Source organism: Neoarius graeffei, chromosome 3, assembly GCF_027579695.1.
Source record: "Neoarius graeffei isolate fNeoGra1 chromosome 3, fNeoGra1.pri, whole genome shotgun sequence".
Lineage (NCBI taxonomy): Eukaryota > Metazoa > Chordata > Actinopteri > Siluriformes > Ariidae > Neoarius > Neoarius graeffei.
Genome location: NC_083571.1, coordinates 89068907 through 89091664, shown reverse-complemented (window position 1 = coordinate 89091664; position 22758 = coordinate 89068907). Strand labels below are relative to the sequence as shown.

General features: G+C 41.9%; 1 protein-coding gene and 1 long non-coding RNA gene across 6 annotated transcripts in view; one reads left to right on the top strand and one right to left on the bottom strand.

Annotated features, from left to right (window-relative positions):
• Nucleotides 1-533: 533 nt before the first annotated feature.
• Nucleotides 534-22758, top strand: part of LOC132883700 (desmoglein-2.1-like) — a 47529-nt gene continuing 25304 nt past the window's right edge. For both annotated transcript variants that reach the window (XM_060917635.1, XM_060917634.1), the window contains exon 1: nucleotides 534-761. Coding sequence is in view for 1 of the 2 variants with exons in the window: in XM_060917634.1 (XP_060773617.1) it covers nucleotides 594-761 (168 nt within the window). In the remaining variant the exon portion in view is untranslated. The remainder of the gene's footprint in view (nucleotides 762-22758) is intronic.
• Nucleotides 8215-18420, bottom strand: LOC132883708 (uncharacterized). 4 transcript variants are annotated; one of them, XR_009654389.1, is made up of 6 exons: nucleotides 18243-18420; nucleotides 17209-17402; nucleotides 17058-17109; nucleotides 14326-16906; nucleotides 10244-12549; nucleotides 8215-8993 (listed from the first exon to the last, which is right to left on the bottom strand). It is a non-coding gene; the product is annotated as an uncharacterized LOC132883708 (long non-coding RNA). The 4 variants fall into 4 exon arrangements; XR_009654388.1 differs by having other exon boundaries at nucleotides 17209-17399; nucleotides 18243-18419; XR_009654390.1 differs by lacking the exon at nucleotides 18243-18420 and adding an exon at nucleotides 18143-18236 and having other exon boundaries at nucleotides 17209-17399.

Sequence of the window (22758 nt, the reverse complement as noted above, 5' to 3'; positions counted from 1 at the left end):
ACAGAACCCACAGGAGCCAGGACTGGGGTTGGTGCCAAAGACAAGCACCTAGTGACTAAGCCACCCACATAACCCAGTCAGGCTCATTCTGAACAAACAACAGATCAAACTTATGGGCAAAATGAAGTGTGGGGAATCATGTGTAATGCTCGTTGGGCAGCAGACATGCGATGAACAATCCCAGGTTGAGGGTTTTTGTTGTAACTAGTGGACAAGATTCTCTCTCTTATGATTTCACAGTTGCCAAGAGGAACCTGAACCTGTGGTGGAGGATGGAGAAGTCTGGGCAGATCTTCTCAGCATGTTATTGCCATTGTGACCATATGGAATGGGCATTAATATATTAGCTATATGTCTTTAGGTTTCAGTAAATAACATATCAAAAGCTTTTTTTTTTTAATGTTACAATGAAGTGTTCCTGTCGGATAAAATTGGTTTAATGCTAAGTAATGCAAAAGGGTTAGGGTGTTTTGTGACATGGATCCATATTCTCTAGCTCACACACAACAGAAGGAGGGAGGGATAGATCTGTGTTTAGACCCTCCTCTAAAGGTGAGGGTGTGTGGTGGTTTTGAAAGTGCTGACTTCCTTCTATGTCCTGTAATCGCGAAGGTACCTGTGGTGGACACGTTGAACTATCCAGATACAAACAGCAACGTTTTCAACACCGAGTGCTGGACTGGAATCGAGCTTGCGCTCCGGAAATGGGCCAGCCATGGCGTTCAGTGCCACTTCTCTGCCTGTTTTGTTTCATTATATGGGTAAGTTTATACTCTATATTCATTTTAGTTTATATTTAATAATGCTTATATTTAATAATGTATTTAGTAATGTATCCTAGGCACGTCTAGAAAAAAGTTTCCAGAACTGCCTTGCTTGTGTTAAAACATCCATTACATGATTTATTTCTTTTATCGACTTAACATTTAACTGGTCATGTGTCCATCGATTTGAGTCGGATCTTTGAGTCGGATCTTTGAAGTGAACGTCGGGAGTCGATTCGCATTTAAAAACAAAACGGATCAATAGCTCACTCCCTGAAAATGAATCAGCATCATTAATTGGATTTTGATTTGATTTGATTTATTTGGCAATAATACAGTACATAAAAATGAGAACATATACAAAAAGATGATCCAAAATAAACATAAGTATAAAAAAATACATAAAATACATAATACTGTAGATATTGCCGGGATAACAAAAAAGTAAAAAAAAAAAAAAAACAACTTTCCATTGTGGTCCCCATAGTACAAGATGTGACATAAGAGATATAATCCAAATACTAATGAAAAAGATACAAAAATTATTAAAAATAAAATTCTCAACAAAAAAAAAGTCATAACATTATACCTATAAGACTTAACATTTCCCCTCCTAGAACTGCCACCTTATTGTGGTGGAGGGGTTTGTGTGCTTGAATGATCCTAGGAGCTATGTTGTCGGGGGCATTATGCCCCTGTTAGGGTTTCCCAAGGCAGACAGGTCCTAGGTGACAGGCCAGACCAAGAGCAGTTCACCAAAAAACCCCTATGGAGAAAAAATCCAGGACCGTGACGTCGCCCGGTAGGACGCAGCCGGGGCCCCACCCTGGAGCCAGGCCCGGGGTTGGGGCTCGTATGCGAGCGCTTGGTGGTCGGGCCTTTGCCCATGGGGCCCGGCCGGGCTCAGCCCGAAGAGGCGACGTGGGCCCGACCTCCTGTGGGTTCACCACCCACAGAGGTAGCAGTAGGGGTTTGGTGCAGTGTGGATTGGGTGGCAGTCGAAGGCAGGGGCCTCGACGACCTGACCCCCGGACACAGCGGCTGGCTGTTGGGACATGGAATGTCACTTCGCTGGGGGGGAAGGAGCCTGAGCTTGTGCGGGAGGTTGAGAGGTACCGGCTAGAGATAGTCGGGCTCACCTCCACGCACAGCTTGGGCTCTGGAACCCAGCTCCTCGAGAGGGGCTGGACTTTCCACTTCTCTGGAGTCGCCCATGGTGAGCGGCGGCGGGCTGGTGTGGGCTTCCTTATAGCTCCCCAGCTCAGCCGCCATGTGTTGGAGTTTACCCCAGTGAACGAGAGGGTCGCCTCTCTGCGCCTTCGGATTGGGGAGAGGGCTCTTGCTGTTGTTTGTGCCTACGGGCCAAATAGCAGTATAGAGTATCCGGCCTTCTTGGAGTCCCTGGGAGAGGTACTGAGGGGTGCTCAGACTGGGGACTCCATTGTGCTACTGGGGGACTTCAATGCTCACGTGGGCGATGACAGTGACACCTGGAGGGGCGTGGTTGGGAGGAACGGCCTCCCCGATCTGAACCCGACAGGTGTTTTGTTATTGGACTTCTGTGCTAGTCACAGTTTGTCCATAACGAACACCATGTTCGAGCATAGGGGTGTCCATAAGTGCACGTGGCACCAGGACACCTTAGGTCGGAGGTCGATGATCGACTTTGTAGTCGTGTCATCTGATCTCCGACCCTATGTCTTGGACACTCGGGTGAAGAGAGGGGCTGAGTTGTCAACTGATCACCACCTGGTGGTGAGTTGGATCCGCTGGCGGAGGAGGAAGCTGGACAGACCTGGCAGGCCCAAACGTATGGTGAGGGTCTGCTGGGAACGTCTGGCCGAGCACTCTGTTGGGGAGGTCTTTAACTCCCACCTCCGGGAGAGCTTTTCCCAGCTTCCGAGGGAGGCGGGGGACATTGAGTCTGAGTGGACCATGTTCTCTACCTCCATTGTGGACGCAGCTGTTCGGAGCTGTGGCCGCAAGGTCTCCGGTGCCTGTCGTGGCGGCAATCCCCGAACCCGGTGGTGGACACCGGAAGTAAGGGATGCCGTCAAGCTGAAGAAGGAGTCCTATCGGGCCATGTTGACCTCCGGGACTCCTGAGGCAGCCGACGGGTATCGGCAGGCCAGGCGTGCTGCAGCTCGGGCAGTTGCGGAGGCAAAAACTCGGAACTGGGAGGAGTTCGGGGAGGCCATGGAGAAGGACTATCGGTCGGCCTCGAAGAAATTCTGGCAAACCGTCCGGCGCCTCAGGAGGGGGAAGCAGTACTCTGCCAACACTGTTTACAGTGCGGGTGGGGAGCTGTTGACCTCGACTGGGGACATTGTCGGGCGGTGGAAGGAATACTTTGAGGATCTCCTCAATCCCACCGTCATGTCTTCCACTGAGGAGACTGAGGCTGATGACTCAGAGGTGGACTCGTCCATTACCCAAGCCGAAGTCACTGAGGTGGTTTGCAAGCTCCTCGGTGGCAAGGCACCGGGGGTGGATGAGATCCGCCCTGAGTATCTCAAGTCTCTGGATGTTGTGGGGCTGTCTTGGTTGACACGCCTCTGCAACATCGCGTGGCGGTCGGGGACAGTGCCTCTGGAGTGGCAGACTGGGGTGGTGGTCCCTCTTTTTAAGAAAGGGGACCGGAGAGTGTGCTCCAATTATAGGGGAATCACACTTCTCAGCCTCCCAGGGAAAGTTTACTCCAGGGTACTGGAGAGGAGAATTCGACCGATAGTCGAACCTCGGATCCAGGAGGAACAATGCGGTTTTCGTCCTGGTCGCGGAACACTGGACCAGCTCTATACCCTTCATAGGGTGCTCGAGGGTTCATGGGAGTTTGCCCAACCAGTCCACATGTGCTTTGTGGATCTGGAGAAGGCATTCGACCGTGTCCCCCGTGGTATTCTGTGGGGGGTGCTTCGGGAGTATGGGGTTCGGGGCTCTTTGCTAAGGGCTGTCCGGTCCCTGTACGAACGGAGCAGGAGTCTGGTTCGCATTGCCGGCAGTAAGTCAGACCTGTTCCCAGTGCATGTTGGACTCCGTCAGGGCTGCCCTTTGTCACCGGTTCTGTTCATAATTTTTATGGACAGAATTTCTAGGCGCAGCCAGGGGCCGGAAGGAATCCTGTTTGGGAACCACAGGATTTCATCTCTGCTTTTTGCGGATGATGTTGTCCTGTTGGCTTCTTCAAACCAGGACCTTCAGCATGCACTGGGGCGGTTTGCAGTCGAGTGTGAAGCGGCTGGGATGAGAATCAGCACCTCCAAGTCCGAGGCCATGGTTCTCGACCGGAAAAGGGTGGCTTGCCCTCTCCAGGTTGGTGGAGAAGTCCTGCCTCAAGTGGAGGAGTTTAAGTATCTCGGGATCTTGTTCACGAGTGAGGGAAGGATGGAGCGTGAGATCGACAGGCGGATCGGTGCAGCCTCCGCAGTGATGCGGTCGCTTTACCGGTCCGTCGTGGTGAAGAAGGAGCTGAGCCAAAAGGCGAAGCTCTCAATTTACCGGTCGATCTACGTTCCGACTCTCACCTATGGTCATGAGCTTTGGGTAATGACAGAAAGAACAAGATCGCGGATACAAGCGGCTGAAATGAGTTTCCTTCGCAGGGTGGCTGGGCGCTCCCTTAGAGATAGGGTGAGAAGCACAGTCACTCGGGAGGAGCTCGGAGTAGAGCCGCTGCTCCTCCACATCGAGAGGAACCAGCTGAGGTGGCTCGGGCATCTTTTTCGGATGCCTCCTGGACGCCTCCCTGGGGAGGTGTTCCAGGCATGTCCCCCCGGGAGGAGGCCCCGGGGAAGACCCAGGACACGCTGGAGGGACTATGTCTCTCGGCTGGCCTGGGAACGCCTCGGTGTTCTTCCCGAGGAGCTGGCCGAGGTGTCTGGGGAAAGGGAAGTTTGGGCTTCCATGCTTAGACTGCTGCCTCCGCGACCCGGTCCTGGATAAGCGGAAGAAGACGAGACGAGACGAGACGAGACTTAACATTTTTCTTAAAATTGAACAAAGATTGACTAGAATTGACTAAAGTAGAAGGAAGACTATTCCATAACTGAGCACCAGTGATACAAAATGAAAAAACTTACCAAGGGCGGCACGGTGGTGTAGTGGTTAGCGCTGTCGCCTCACAGCAAGAAGGTCCTGGGTTCGGGGTCGGCGAGGGCCTTTCTGTGTGGGGTTTGCATGTTCTCCCCGTGTCCGCGTGGGTTTCCTCCGGGTGCTCCGGTTTCCCCCACAGTCCATGCAGGTTAGGTTAACTGGTGACTCTAAAATTGACCATAGGTGTGAATGGTTGTCTGTGTGTCAGCCCTGTGATGACCTGGCAACTTGTCCAGGGTGTACCCCGCCTTTCGCCCGTAGTCAGCTGGGATAGGCTCCAGCTTGCCTGCGACCCTGTAGAAGGATAAAGCGGCTAGAGATAATGAGATGAGATGAAAAAGCACCAAAATGAGGAATGACAAGCAAATGTTGACTAGAACAAGTATTATGAGAATGTCTTCTTGAGATGGAAAGGAATTGGTTAGAAAGGTACACTACTGTTCAAAAGTTTGGGGTCACCCAGACAATTGTGTTTTCCATGAAAAGTCACACTTTTATTTACCACCATAAGTTGTAAAATGAATAGAAAATATAGTCAAGACATTTTTCTGGCCATTTTGAGCATTTAATCGACCCCACAAATGTGATGCTCCAGAAACTCAATCTGCTCAAAGGAAGGCCAGTTTTATAGCTTCTCGAAAGAGCTAAACTGTTTTCAGCTGTGCTAACATGATTGTACAAGGGTTTTCTAATAATCCATTAGCCTTCTGAGGCAATGAGCAAACACATTGTACCATTAGAACACTGGAGTGATAGTTGCTGGAAATGGGCCTCTATACACCTATGGAGATATTGCACCAAAAACCAGATATTTGCAGCTAGAATAGTCATTTACCACATTAGCAATGTATAGAGTGTATTTCTGATTAGTTTAAAGTGATCTTCATTGAAAAGAAGAGTGCCTTTCTTTCAAAAATAAGGAAATTTCAAAGCGACCCCAAACTTTTGAATGGTAGTGTACTTAGGAGACATCCCATCAAGCACTCGGTAGGCTACATATGATTTAGTTTTAATTGCTTTACTCTATATCGGATAGGGAGCCACCCTAAGATTTTGACGTGTTCAGTAAATAATAATGTTCTTGGCTGTAAATTTAGAGTAAAACGAACCAATTTATTCTAAGAAATCTGCAGTTTTGTTTTTGTTTTCTTAGTCAAACTTGAGTACCAAAAAGAGCAGGCATAATCATAGTGACATTGTACCAGTGCTGATGCTAACAGTTTTAGTTCCTAAATCTAAAAATTTTGATTTTTGATACAAAAATTTTAATCTGGCATATACCTTACTCAGTACCTTTTAGGCCATTGCCTCTCCATCTAAGGATTGGTCCAACTCTGCACCTAAATATTTAACTTTCGAGTAATATTTGATTTCAATACCTTTGCACACAATGTCCAAATTTGAATTTTTCTTCAAATTACTTTTAGAGCCAAACCGTATAGATTCAGTTTTTTCCAAAATGTAAAGATAACCTGTTATCCACTAGCCAATCACTAGCAGATGATAATTAGCCTATACATGTGATTGAAAGGTGAATTTCATAATCTTATTTGGCACACCATTATGATGTAGAGTCAGTCTTAGCAAGAATAAGACATGTTTCTCTGTTACATTGTGATAATGTTTAATGTAGTGTAGTGTAATGAATATTAGACCAGGACAGGAAGGTTTTTTTTTTTCAGTGTCATGGAAGTTGAGCTTAAACCTAGCAGCACAATAACATTAATGCAGGAATGATTGCTTCAGGTCTACTAGTAGCCTAATTAATGTAACTCTGTAGCACCTTGCTACTTTACATTTATTTAAAATGGCAAACGCAATGCAAAATGTAATACTATTTTTATAATCACAAGGAGATTTCCAATTGAAATGCAGAGCCCAATAACACTGACTGGTCTTGGGGAAGTAAAAACGTTGGCAGTTAGGGAGCCGAGCTGTGGGATGTTTATGGTGAGCTGAGCAGAGTACAGAAAAGAGCTAAAACTCCCAAAACAACACTGAATCACTAGTCTTAACTTTACCTTATTGCCATCCTATTGTCAAAAGGCAGCCACAATGGGCTGCAGCCTGTTTGTTAAATTCACCAGTAGTGTTTTGTTCCCTACTGCTGATCTGGTTCAGGCTGTTCTTCAGTGCACTAACCAACTATGAGATCACTTGGCAGATTATTTCTTTGTGGGTCGTAAGAGATGTTTGTTCATTTTGTTCTCATAGGAACAAGGAAATATAGCCTAGCTATATATTTTAATATGACTTTATTTTAAATGCACTGGACTGGGCAAAAATAATCTCACGTTCTCTTGTGTCAGGACTAAACTACACAAATTCAGCCTGATTTTGACATGATTTTGTCATGGCTGGTAACTATCCAAAATCAAGCACAGGCCCTGGAGTGTAACATAATCATGACAAGAATTAATGACTATGATTGCCTAATTTGACATTGTGAATATCGTGAGAGACAAAAATATCATCTAGTCTGATCCCAGCATTACTTATAATTTCGCCATAACAAAATGTTTTGGTCCTATTTAATCTTAGATTAAATTCATTTTTGTGGTATCAGCTTACAGGTTTTGGGAACCCCATAATGCTGTTCAATTTATATATTTTTTAAAAATATATTCACAATATTTATGAATAAGGATTCATTAAGATCTATGGTATAATTGACTTCCAGAATATTTTATAATAATTTATTTAATAAAATTGGAAATCATTATATTTTCTCCAAAGGTAAGGTGTTTGATGAGGAAAAGCACAATACTGTTTGGAGTACAGGTTCGACAGCACATGTATATAAATATGTCTAAACCAGTTTGGTTTCATATTTGTTTGTACTAATTTGCATGAATCATTTCATATAAAAAAAATTTATAGCTGTTTTTCTCCCTTCTTCACACAGATAATTACAGATAAAATTACTTACTGTTTTTAGATGACTGTATGCTCAGCTGATCATTTTAGTTCTGTCCTCATAAACACATAATTGATTTTGAATCCAGATGCCTCTTGCTGTTGTATTTACATCTGGCACACTATTATGTAACATTTAGTTTTCTAGAAATCAGTGAATGAACATTTGTTTTACTGTAAATTCAATCATTTTTAAGGTTAGTTGTTGCCAAATACAACTCCAATTCCAAAAAGGTTGGGACACTGTGTAAAACATGAATAAAAACAGAATGTGAAGATTTGCAAATCATGGAAACTCTATATATCATTGAAAATAGTACAAAGACAACATATAAAATGTCAAATTTGACCATTTTTTGTGTTGTTTTTTGAAAAATATATGGTCATTTTGAATTTGATGTTAGCAACACATTTCAAAAAAGTTGGGACAAGGGCAACAAAAGACTGAAAAAGTTTTGTAATACAAAAAAAACAAAAAAAAAACCAAATGAGGTTAATTAGCAACAGGTCAGTAACATGATTTGGGTATAAAAAGAGCATCCCAGAGAGGCAGAGTCTCTCAAAAGTAAAGATGGGGAGGGGTTCACCGCTCTGTGAAAGACTGTGTGGGCAAACAGTGCAACAATTTAAGAATAGCGTTCCTCAATGTAAAATTGCAAAGAATTTGGGGATCACATCATCTATGGTACATAATATCATTAAAAGATTCAGAGAATCTGGAGAAATCTCTGTATGCAAGAGACAAGGCTGAAAACTGACATTGGATGCCTGTGATCTTCAGGCCTTCAGGTGACACTGCATTAAAAGCAGACACGTGTCTGTAGTGGGAATCACTGTATGGGCTCAGGAACACTTCAGAAAACACTTCAGTTCATTACTGCATCCACAAATGCAAGTTAAAACCAGATATAAACAATATCCAGAAACACCGCTGCTGTTGGGGTTCACCCAGAAAGAGACCCCGAGATTCCTTCGTGAGTCCCCTCGGATCCGGGACGAGAATGATCAGGTCGAGAGAAACAGACAAGGAACCAGAGGTTTCACATGCCAGTTTATTCGCACAGTCACTTCGTCAAAGCATAGAGATGTGTAATAATAGTAGAAGACGGCATCAGATGAAAGACATAACACATTCGTGTGGTGTGTGCTTGTGCAGTCCAGTTAGCGAAGTTAGTCCAGAAGATGTTGTCTCGAAGTCCAGCTCGAGCGGGTAACCCTGCACTGTAAAAAAAGAATAGTTGAGAATACTTGAAATTTCAAGGCAACAGTCTGCATTAATAATTTTGTTTTGCCAACGATGTGCCCATGATAATCCAAACTATGATAACACTGTTATCTTTATTAAGAATTCTTAATTAAGTCAATTTTCAATTCCTCATTCTGCCAACATAGATTTCTCTTTTTGCTGAACAGTGGCATTCACAGTAGTACAAAAAGGCAATTGAGGTTCTCACAAATTTTTTTTTTCCTTTATTTGGATAGGACAGTGTAGAGACAGGAAATGAGCAAGAGAGAGAGATCAGGAAATGACTTCAGGTCAGAATCAAACCCAGGCCCCCAGATTTATGGTATGGCGCCTTATCCACCTGAGCCACGACAACATGAACTTCAACTGGAGAGAGAACCACATTGCCCAGCCCTTGCATTTGGGAGAGGAAACCACGTGTCTTGGTCATTCAGAGCATGCGCTGAATAAACACCTGTGACAATTATGTATTTTCAATTCAGATTATTCACTATTGTATATTTACACATCATTGAGGTGCACCCTATCAGTTTGATGTGGATTTTTCTTGATGTGGATAATTCTAAAAAATAGAATTACGCTTTGTTCAAGTAATTCCATATTCACAATTGAATGGACAAGAAAATATGAATAATTATTAACGAACAGAAAAATCCACATCAAACTGATAGGGTGCACCTCAATGATGTGTAAATATGCAATAGTGAATAATCTGAATTGAAAATACATAATTGCCACAGGTGTTTATTCAGCGCATGCTCTTAATGACCAAGACACGGGGTTTCCGCTCCCAAATGCAAGGGCTGGGCAATGTGGTTCTCTCTCCGGTTGAAGTTCATGTTGTCGTGGCTCAGGTGGATAAGGCGCCATACCATAAATCTGGGGACCTGGGTTCGATTCCGACCTGAGGTTATTTCCCGATCCCTCCCCGTCTCTTTCTCCTGCTCATTTCCTGTCTCTACACTGTCCTATCCAAATAAAGGTAAAAAAAATTGTGATAACCTCAATTGCCTTTTTGTACTACTGTGAATGCCACTGTTCAGCAAAAAGAGAAATCTATGTTGGCAGAATGAGGAATTGAAAATTGACTTAATTAAGAATTCTTAATAAAGATAACAGTGTTATCATAGTTTGGATTATCATGGGCACATCGTTGGCAAAACATAATTCTTAATGCAGACAGTTGCCTTGAAATTTCAAGTATTCTCGACTATTCTTTTTTTACAGTGTGCTCCGAGCAATGAAGTCCAGCTCGAGCGGGTAACCCTGCCCCGAGCAATGAAGTGGTCCTGAAGGCTCGGGCGGGTAGCCCTGCCCCGAGCAATGATGTGGTCCTGAAGGCTCGGGCGGGTAGCCCTGCCCCGAGCAATGATGAAGTCACGAAACCCGCGATGTGGACCATCATGGTTGTAGTGAGGTGGGGTGGTTCCAAACTGGGCGCAAGATCTCTTCCCCTCTTTGTTCACTTGAGGATTCTCAGTCGAATCTGTGTAGAGCTTAGAGAGAGAGAGAGAAAACTGCCCAGAGGGAGACTAGATAGGGACACAAAAAGTGTTAATAGCAGCAAACTTGTTATTATAACACAACTTTGTTATGGAGCCTTCTTCAATCGAGTGGCATGGATCCACTGTGGAAAAAGATCAGTTAAAACAGCAGTAGAAGTAATGGCGACTATGTCTGCAGGCCCATTATATTGTTTTCCCAATTGTCCAAATCATTACTTTAAAAAATCACACCAGCACCTGTCTCCCACGTGAAAGGGGTGTGTGGTGGAGATAATATTGTATTATTGACCTTGGTACAAATTTTATGCAACTTATCTATAAGGGCTGCAGAATACTCATCCATATGCATTTTCAAATCAGAGGTACCCGGAGCCGGAGTTCCCTTCTTCCAGGGGAGAATAATTTCTTGGTGTCACACGAATTTCAGCCAGAATGACTTATGGATTACAGAATCAAACCTGTGTCCTGCATGACCTTAATTAATTTGTCTTTCAATGTTCGATTAGTACGTTCTACGATACCAGAGGATTTAGGAATGTGAAAACACCAGTTTAGTTTGGAGATTAGAGTTTAGAGATACTTACAAAGGTTTTGTGTGACCTTTGAGGTGAAAGGGGTACCCTTGTCTGAGTCTATGGCATTTGAAACCCCATAACAATAATAATAATTATTATTGATTTCTTATTATTTTATTGTTGTTGTTTTGTTGTTCTGCTTTTATTGTTTGTTTTTCTTTTTTACTGTCCAGTGTTCTTAGGTACCTTGAAAGGCACTTATAAATAAAATGTATCATAGTTATAATAATAATAATAATAAAGTATCAAAACGAGTCACGAAAACCTTCGTGTTCTCTCGAGAACAGGGAAAAACTTCTACCCATTTAGAGAATTTGTCCACAATCAAGATGACAAAAATCAAATGAGAAAGGAAGAGCGTATGTCTCATGCAGAATATCAGGCTGATATTGACTGAACACACAGAATAACCACAGAGGTGTGATAATATTATAAATTATAAAACAAGAACCGTCTGAGGGTTTAGAACAAGAACCATCAACAAAGATCCCTAGAGGGCTGGAGGGAAGAGATCAGACCTGATACTAGTAGTATGTACGATTTTTTAGACAGACAATATCAATGTCATCCCAAATATCATCCCGAGAATTAAGGAGGCGTGCGAGAGCGCGACCTACATTATCAAAAGAGGATGTGACACGAACTTCGAGATTGTTAGTAGAACAGAGAATAAACAGTCATATGTTAATCTAATTATCTATTAAATTACTGATTAATTAATTTAATGGGTCTGTCAATTTTACAACCATCAAACCATCAAAGCACATGCGGAGACAGCCCCCAGACACGCAGGTAAGCCTTGAGCAACAATGTCTAATGTTTTGGATAAAAACGCACAATGATGCATTTCCCCCCCCTCACGTTCCCCAGAGGCTGTGCCCCGGTGTCCACAGGCATAGAGGTGGAAGGGCTTGAAGTGAGCAGGTGACCCAGGGGCGGAACAAAGGGTGCTTCTGAGGGAGTGATAAGCGACCACCATAGCGTCAGTCCAGGTCAAAGGATGTTGCAGTGGAGGAGGTTTTGTGTCTAGAATGACAGCCTTGAGAAAGTTCAAAACTTCAAAAGTTCAAATACTTAAGTGTCCATGCAATATTGCAGCTTGGTTCTGGAAACCTTAAAGCCCTTATGCGCCAGATGTTGGAGCAGGCGCAAGTGTCAGTGTCTTGGCAGATTTCTGGTGACTCAGCAGACACCAGAACACAGACCACAGAGTCCTGAGGGAGGGAGAAGGTCACAGAGCGCATTATGAATTACAGCTGAAAAAAAAAAACAGCAGGAGAGTCAAATGAAACCTTGAGTCCAAACGCTATCTCCTCATGTGCGTGGAAAAAAAAGGCAGAACAGAGATCATTAATGGCAGGAACCTGTGATATTACAGAAGAAACAATCAATTCATTAATCTTACGTAAATCTTGTGTAAAGTGTCTCACCACGCCTTGCTCGAGAAGAGACTGTAGGATGACATGGATCCAGAGAGAGAGAGGTATTGCTTATTATAAACAGGATGCACATGAATAGTTTCATGTCAATTTAAGTTCCAGGTTCCAGTGCAACAAAATGCGGAAAGGTTCAAGGACAATGAGTACTTATACAAGCCAATGTATCATAATCATGATAATCTTTGAGTTTTTTCTTAATGATTAAACAAAGATAAACCCAAGTCTCCGATTTATAAACAAAAAGTTATTCAAGTAAACGTTTGTTAACTGTTTCTTGCTGAAAAAATTATGGTTAACTAAATACATTAAAAGCCTATCCATTCCATATCCTCTGTGGTTTTTAAAGGCAAAAGTATGGAGGTTTAAAACTCAGCAAACAGTTAATCAGAGCATTTCATATCAATAGTTCGAAATTAGGAGGAACATGTTTAAGCTTAGCCTCATAAGTAGCAATAAGTTTAAAGAAAGATAAGGAGATAAAAAAAACAGGGCAAATTGAAATGACAAACACTTTCACTGAATGTAATTTGAATAAAATTGAATAGCTGATAAGCACTCTTTGTTGGATTCGATATGTGACAGAGACTGATAATACATTTTTAATTCAATTAACAGTATTAATGAGAATTGGTTGTCTGTCTTGGACATTTTGACTTTATGTATATGGAATTTACCTAATAATATAAAGAGATTACTTATTAAATTTATTATTGTGAGAAAGTGCCAAAAATAATGATTTTCTCTGCCCATTGCAGATTTCTGTGGCTGTCCTTGCCTGCTGTTCTTGCATGAGTTATTTGTTTATATTATAGCTATCTGTAACAGTCTGGGAGTCTTATCTCAATGTTGACTGAGAAAGAGACAGAGACTATAGAGACGGAACAATTATTCAAAATATTATTTATAATAGGACGACAATTATTCAAAAAAATGTCAAAATGAAGTAAAGAGCGGGTTAGCTCGCTGTTGAACTAATTCCATGCTTCCCAGACAAGACAAGTCCACATTTCGCTAAAACGCGTTAGAAACAGGAGTCTATAGGATATTTAAAGGTTAGAATTACATATGATTAATAAAAATACCACTACACCAGCGGCGGTGAGAGCGCCGAATCCTAACCACTAGACCACCACACGATCAGTTTTAAAAATGTTTTAGATCAACATTAAACATTAGGTTAAACATTAAACTTTTCGGCATTTCCATTCACACGTAGGGTAAATATATTTGATGCCTTTTATTATGCCTTTAAACAGGAAGTGGTATAATACTCAATATTTTAAAAATGATTCCTGATAAATATCTTCAAATCTGAAAGTGATATTTGATTTGGCTGAATTAATCAAACTCTAAGCCTTAAATATATTTCTTCTGGTTTTACCATGTCTGTTTAATTTAAGTGAATGTTTTAAAATGGTTTTTGTGTTGTATTTGCTTGTACAGTTATTTCATTATTTAAGGTCTGAACGCATAGAATTACTGCCCAAATCTGATGAGACGAGAGTTTTGCCCTAAAGAGCTGCTTTTTTCTTTTATCCAGTGCGCATGCCCAGTTCACAAGCATCATGGGAACTGGAGTTCTCATAATTTTGAAAACTTCGTATTCATCATTTATAAGATCTAGACATGAAACTGCATTAATAGCTGCACTATTAATTATTAAAACACATTAATAGTCTTGTAGAGTGCTCGCGGACCACTCGTGACTTTCCTGATAACCTTCCAGTTACAAGTTTCAGACTATCAACACACAAGGAATATAAAATAAAATGCAGATGATCTACTCACCAAACGCTGAAACTAATTGATTAAGAAGCAGATTTTTCCTCTGATGATGTTAAGGGAAGAGGATCTCTTCTCTTGGATTTCTAACAGTGATGAGATTCACAGACGATTCGGATCTTCTTCGGGACGAAACATAAATGACTCGATCGAGCGAATCGATACAGACGCACGGACTGCATTTGTTGGGTTCATGCACACGTAATGGTTGAGGAAAGTTCATGCTTTAATTTCATGCAGCATGAAAGTGTGATTATTGTTTACAATTTGAAAACAGGAATACAAATAAGGTTTCCGTAGTTTCTGAGTCAAGAATCAAGAGTGAATCAAGTAAATTGATTCACACGCATGCGAGTTTGTTCTAAAGAATCGATTCAGTGAAGCTTTCGTTGAGATTAAAATGCACAATATACAAAATGTCCGTATTTTATACGGATTTGATTCAATAAACATAGTATACGGGCGTACAAATAAAGTTATAATCAATTCCCACGAGGATAAAAGAGCACATAACATTTACACTTTGTAGTTTTTTGTCAAACATTGAAGCTTTGTATTCATTCTTCTAGGATTCTAAAAAGTAACTGGGATTAACATTAACATTGTTAATTAACATTGTTAATTATCATTCAAATTTTAGGTAAATCATTTTAATTTGCATCTTATAAGGATTTTATAAGGGAAATAAGGACTTTGGAAGTTGGTTATACAGATTTGACTGACCAAAGGTTTGACATGTATGCACACCAGGAACACAGTTCTAACTGTTCATGTCCAGAGTACTGATTTGTTGTTTCATTATTTTGTGCATATCCAGTAATGCCTTATATAAATGCTAAAACAATTAAAGATACATTACACAGCTCCCAGAGATTGCAAATACCTGGATGAGGATAAATCAAAACTGAGCCGGCCAAATTGTCTAGAATCTGTGTAGAATGCTAAACCACATCCAATCCCGTGGTTTTTTTTTTTTTTTTCTCGGGGTCCGGGTATCTTAATACAATAATACAATTTTTATAATACAATTAATATAATACAGTTTTCCGGTGGTGTAGTGGTTAGCGCTGTCGCCTCACAGCAAGAAGGTCCTGGGTTCGAGCCCCGGGGCCGGCGAGGGCCTTTCTGTGTAGAGTTTGCATGTTCTCCCCGTGTCCGCGTGGGTTTCCTCCGGGTGCTTCGGTTTCCCCCACAGTCCAAAGACATGCAGGTTAGGTTAACTGGTGACTCTAAATTGACCATGCAGGTTAGGTTAACTGGTGACTCTAAATTGACCGTAGGTGTGAATGGTTGTCTATGTGTCAGCCCTGTGATGACCTGGCGACTTGTCCAGGGTGTACCCCGCCTTTTGCCCGTAGTCAGCTGGGATAGGCTCCAGCTTGCCTGCGACCCTGTAGAAGGATAAAGCGGCTACAGATAATGAGATGAGACAATTTTCCCCCCATGGTGGCTGCTAGGGTTGCCACCTGTGTCTGACAAAAATCCTGGACATTTCGACCATCCAATCGACCTTTTTGCTTGTAAGCAACGGCGCCCTTCACACATCTAACCCAAGACAAAAATCGCCCTTCTACGCTGAAACTGTATTGCTCTAATTAGTAAAAATGACGCTTTTGCTAGTTATTTGTTTAGTTAATTGCTTTACATAATATAGCAGGTCTTCAGTAGCCTGGCAAGCCAGACTAAATGTGAATATTTAGTCTGGCCTCGATCCGTAGACATTTCCGAAGCGGGTAGGAGGAACAACCCACTGTCTTTCAAACTTTCTCTGTGCGTATAGGCCAATGCTCTGACCAATCAGCGCAACAGTGACTGTGACGTAGTCAGAGCGACAGAAAGCAGTGGGGGAGGCCTTGAAATAAATAATTTTTCAAAATGCGTATTAATTAATAAACATGTTCTAGATATTAAGAAGTTTGGAGTCTGTACCACATACATAACATAGTCATTTTTTTTCCCCAAGTGTTTTTCAAGGGTTTGCTTAAACTGTTTTTGAGAGTTTTTATTTAGTGGTGTTTGGTGAAATAATTTCCCTTAAATTTAAAATAACGGGAAAATAAGAAACAATCAAAAAGTAATGTTTCAAAGCTGTTTATTAATTCTTTGTACTGCACAAACTAGCCCCATCCTTTTGGCTACGAGCGGAGCTAGCTGGTAGATCAGACTTTTGCCATAGCCGGTCGGCAAAACAGCAAAAACGTCCTTCTTGAAAAGGAATGAGCGGAGAGCCTCTTCCTGCTCATGTTTCAACGAAAACCCCAAGTCTAATTCTTCTAAAACTGATTCCAAAGCGGAGTCAAACGCGCGCTGTTCACTAGCCGTAGCCATCTTTCCTGCTGCGCTTTCTCCAGCGTCGCGCAGCTTTGTCGTCACTCCTGCAAAAGGCCGCCCAAAGAATCCAAACAAAAACCTTGCGTTGTGATTGGCGGGCACGATTTGATGCCCGGAGTGTTTTTGTTTACATGGTGCGAGGCTAGACCCACTCGCTAGGCAAAAATATTTTTGGCCGCTAGGCGGGTGGGTCTAGTTTACTAGGCTAGGTCTTCAGTATTTTGGTTTATTTCCAACAGTTTTTGGTTGTGGACACCTGGGGGCAGTAGTGGGCACAGGTAAAAGGGAAATACATAATTAAGTTCTGTTTGTTTGCTTATGTGGAATAAAAATAAATAATCTAATTTTTCATTGTATCTAAGAATACCTGAATGTAACAATGTAAGGCGTAGTGTCAAACAGCTTACCTGATTGCTTAGAGTGTGGTGTGTGCTTTGCTTGTGCCTCTGCTGCTCTTGGCTAAACAAATACATAGGAGGACATGTAACTGATATAACTTGGCACATACAGGAGTATGTACTACACTACACTATTTCATTTAATTCACCAAAACCTTACCTAATCTTCCATTTATATTTGGTGTTTTTCTTTGCTGCTGCTATGAGTCCTGGCTGATTTTCAATGAATGTCTTGAACTCAGTACAGGACAACTGAAAGTTTAGCCTGACTTGAAGCTCAGCCTTCACCATTGCAACAGAGAGTCTGTTTCTTTTATCAGTCCAAGCCGGTTCCAGGATAGCACCAACTTTCTGCTGGGCCAGAGGAAAGAACGGCTTATGTCAGCGGGGGGGCGGAGTTGTTAAGACCAACAACAATAACAAGACCATGAAAGATCGCCATTTTTAAGCGCCGAGAAGCAGCAGCTGTACAAACGCGAAGTCATCCATTATTATTATTATTATTGTTGTTGTTGTTGTTACTGCTGCTTCTTCCGTGTTTTTGCTTTGATATTCGCGCCAAGGTTTATGTAAACGTAGCGCCGTAACTGACGTATACAGCGACGTAAGTGACTTATACAGCGACGTAATGACGTATTCAGCGACGTGCTGACGTGGCTCCGCTTAGTGGCGCTTAGCACGGGCGAGCTATGGAAAAACAAACTGGTTCTCAGCTGGCTCGCAAGTTGAAATACACATTTTGCCCATCATGTACAAAAAAAACGGGACATTCAGTGTCCCGGATTTTTATTTTTTTTTTCCGGGACAGACCATGAAAATCCGGGACAATCAGGAAAAACCGGGACAGGTGGCAACACTAGTGGCTGCACGAAGGAATCAAAGATTAAAAGCGCGCTCTTCTCGTGACAGCTCTCCCGTGGAGTGTCTTCACGAGGCTCACCGTCCCGTAAACAAATTACGAGGTTTACCAGTCCAATCCCGTGGCTCTACCAAGCCCCGTCACGTCCCGTAAACAAGAGTCTAAAAAGTCTAAAATCTAAAAAGTCTACGAGGTTCCCCAAAACGTCCCGTGCCTCTACACGAGGTTTACCAACCTGAATTATAATGGGTCTCTTTTCTTTTTTGAAATTACTACCAACCAGGCGGAAGTCTAACCAATCAAATTATACATTAAATTTAAAATAATTTACTCACCTGGTTGGCAGTATCCAGTACCCAGAAAGAGACCCCGAGATTCCTTCGTGAGTCCCCTCGGATCCGGGACGAGAATGATCAGGTCGAGAGAAACAGACAAGGAACCAGAGGTTTCACATGCCGGTTTATTCGTGTAACAGAGTTGGAAATGTCCTTGGTGAATTTCACTAAAAATATTTGGTTCTTGTGATTTATACGAGTTTGGAGCCACCTGGTGGTGTATTCTTGCAGCTGCAGTAGGTTGGGTTTTTGCACACGATGCTTACTCCAGCTAGAAAGAGTTGTCTACGCTGGAGGTTACAGATCTACAAATGTACAGCAGCTGCATTGTATTATTTTCTGTTTCACCAGAATAAAAGTTAGTTGGAGCCAGTCCTTGTCCGTCCTTCCTTGCCTTCGACCTGCCGCTGAACGCGGTCTGTTACATTCGCACAGTCACTTCGTCAAAGATGAAAGATTACAAACACCTTTTATAACAAATCATAATCTCTCCAAACGGCTATTGTGTCTGTCAAATGTGTGTGTGTGTGTTTGTATGTGACCTCAGAGAGGGGTGTATGTGTGTGTGTGTGTGTGTGTGTGTCTATGGGAGGGTGTGAGTGAGTGACATCATTTTGATATCTGTGTCTATGTGCTAGGTCAGCAAATCACATCTTAATTCCATATGTATGTGTGTGTGAATGAAGCCTTCAATCATAAGCAAAATAATATTTCAGCAATTCAGCAATTTCATTTACGCACGTCAAAGCGCGTGAGATGTTTTTACGACAATGTTTTAAACAAAGACTATGTTTGGTCTAACAAAGAAGTGTTCTTCTCCACTGGACGAAGGTCAGGCTACACAGGAACAGTTTAAAATCACTGCCATAGTATATGCAATAGTCCAAAATAATAAAGGATCTTAAAAAGCTCTAAAATATACTATAAGTAATATATACTATAATATATACTATAACTGTACTATAAAAATATAAGAGTCTTAACTCTTTGTTCAGCAATAAGGCTACCAATACATCCAACATTAAAGTGTGTGTGGGTCGATCTGACATCAAAACAGACCTTGGCGTCATTCAGACACATCTCTGATCAAAAATACACATTTCATAAACAAAATGTTCCCAAACAATGTCCAGCCGGACCTAAGGTCGTTTCAACTAATATAATTCGCTGAATTCTTAACTAAACTTACATATGTCTACATATATCTTGATTTAACCTACTGATTCTGATTCATATTCTGATCATAACCTACGTATAATAAAATTTGACCTAACAGCTGCCTTCTCTGGGCCCTTTTACAATGGATTGAGGCGAAGTGGAAAATTGTCCCAAAGTCTGACGAATGAAAATTAGAAATTTTTTTTTTAGAAATCATGGACACCACGTCCTCCAGGCTAAAGAGGTGAGGGACCATCCGGCTTGTTATCAGTGCACAGTGCAAAAGCCAGCATCTGTGACTGTATGAGGGGCATTAGTGCACATGACATGGGTAGCTTGTACATCTGGGAAGGCATCATTAATGCTGAATGATATATACACATTTCAGAGCAATATGCTGCCATCCAGACAAAATCTTTTTCAGGGAAGGCCTTCCTTCTTTCAGCAAGACAATGCCAAAACGTCCCAACACGGAAGAACAGTTAAAAATTACAAAAGCAAGAAAACCTTCTTTGTGTAAAGAATTTTTCCCAGGGGTTCTTAACTTTTTCTACTGCAAGGCCCACCTATTCATACTTGTAACGAGTCAGGACCCATTAAAAAAGATCCCCAATTATTTTGGCTCGTATATTCAATTAGAATGTAATAATCTATTTTAAAGTGTATTAATGGAATACAACTCCCTGTTACAGAGGGGATCCCAGGAATTAAATAAATGCAAAAAAAAAAAAGTTTTTAATTGAAGGTATTGTATTTAAAACTGTATGGATGTGCCAGAAGCCAACATCAAACCATGCATGCAGGGCATTCTCAGTCAAAAGCGAATGATTCAAAAGTGGATTAACACGAGAACTTATTGCCATGTTTGTGTACAGCAAACAAGGAAGTTATTAAAACCAAGAAGTACACTCAAAAGAAATGGATATAGAAACCACTGAGTGGAATACAGTGGTGCTTGAAAGTTTGTGAACCCTTTAGAATTTTCTATATTTCTGCATAAATACGTATGACCTAAAACATCATCAGATTTTCACACAAGTCCTAAAAGTAGATAAAGAGAACCCAGATAAACAAATGAGACAAAAATATTACACTTGGTAATTTATTTATTGAGGAAAATGATCCAATATCACACACACACACACACACACACACAAAAAAAAAAAAAAACACGAGAAAATTTGTCCTCAATGTCCTTGTTGAATTAAAGAGCTAATATATTTATATACCTGCTCAGCTGTGTGGTATAAAGCAAGAGCACGAATAACTGTCTTTCCTTTAGTCTTCAGTGCAAGTAAACAGTAATTCATTTCTTGGTTTGCGAAATTTGACTTGGGATGTTAAAAAAATTTATACTGAAAACTTACCTCATTATCATCAAGATCTAGAGCAGCATCAAGTTTTTGGGTGCTCAGAACTGCTTGTATGCCTCGTGAACGCTATCTAGCCATCCGGACAGGACACGAGTTATCAGTCAGACACAAATGTAGCGACACGTCATAACCTTGCTGTCACAGGGTCCCCGCTTAGGCGTGAGTACCCAAGGAGACCAGACATGTCTAGACAGTTGCCACAGCAACGGGTTAATTAGTCCACAGAATATTCATAAATCAGCTTGTCTACTAAAAGTGATGGGTTTTGCAGTTCTATGTAAGCCAAATAAGGAAAATCCCGGAAAGCGGAGGCAATCAGTGACGTTAGGGCCAGGCTAATTTGCATCTGTTTTGGTGCGAATGGGTGCTACCAACCTACAGTACAAAGGGATGCCGCCGGAATGAAGGGACGCAGTGGGATTTAACAAGGGAAAACAAAGGCATGCAGCGGGCTGTTTATTCACACTACTCTCTCCTTTTCTTCCTTGTAAATAGTCAAAGGACTCCCATCATAACATAATTTTAGGGGGGCTCTGCCGCCATCACTGCAATTGTAGCTATATTCATATATAGTGGATATAAAAAGTGTACAAACCCCGTTAAAATGATAGGTTTTTCTGATGTAAAAACATGAGACAACAATAAATAATTAAAAACTTTTCCCACCTTTAATGTGACCTATAACCTGCACAATTCAATTGAAAAACAGACAAATCTGTTAGGGGAAAACATAAATAAAACACGTACAATAAGCTGGTTGCATAAGTCTCCACACCCTCAGATGCGCAGCTTGTGAACAGGCAAGGCAGACAACTGCTTGGGGCCCCCTGGCCCAGGGGCCCCCCCGAGAGTCAGGGCCCAAGGGCTTATTTATTTTGTTTTTTATTGTTTTTATTGTTCTTTACCATTGTATTTTCACATTTGGAATTTAAAAAACTTTGGTTTCATACATTTTTCGTTGGTGTCAGATTATTTATTTTATAACATATTGGTGATGAACACTGGTCAGAAGGGCCCCCTGGAAATTTTTGCTTGGGGCCACAACAGACTCTAGAATCGCCTTTGCACACCCTTTAACTAATACTTTGGTGAAACACCTTTTGATTTAATTACAGCATTCAGTCTTTTTGGGTAGAAGTCTATCAGCTTGCCATATCTAGACTTGGCAATATTTGCCCATTCTTCCCTCCACGTTGACTAAAGCTCCTGTTCCAGCTAAAGAAAAACAACCCCAAAACATGATGCTGCCATCACCATGCTTCACGGTGGGTATGGTGTTCTTTTGATGATGTGCAGTGTTGTTTTTGCACCAAACATACCTTTTGGAATTGTGGCCAAAAAGTTCAACCTTGGTTTCATCAGACCATAACCATGGTGTAGTGGTTAGCATGGTCGCCTCACAGCAAGAAGGTTCCGGGTTCGAACCCAGTGGCCGGTGAGGGCCTTTCTGTGTAGGGTTTGCATGTTGTCTGTGTGGGTTTCCTCCGGATGCTCTGGTTTCCCCCACAGTCCAAAGACATGCAGTTAGGTTGACGTGGGGTGGCCTTGGGTTGAGGTGCCCTTGAGCAAGGTACTTAACCCCTGACTGCTCCCTGGGCGCTGTGTGTGGCTGCCCACTGCTTCAGATGGGTTAAATGCAGAGGATGAATTTCACTGTGCTTGAAGTGTGCATGTGACAAATAAAGGTTTCTTTCTTCTTAACACATTTTCCCACATGTTTTTGAGAGCTCCTTCAGTGTTGCTGTAGGCCTCTTGGAAGCCTCCCTGACCAGTTTTTGTCTTTTCATCAATTTTGGAGGGATGTCCAGTTCTCAGTAATGTCACTGTTGTCCCATATTTTCTCCACTTCCTGATGACTGTCTTCACTATGTTTCATGGTATATCTAATGTAGGGATGAGCGAGTACAGCATTATCTGTATCCGTTAACCATATGAATTATCTGTATCCGTATCCGTACTCGGGGTGGGCGGGGCGTGGGCGGGAC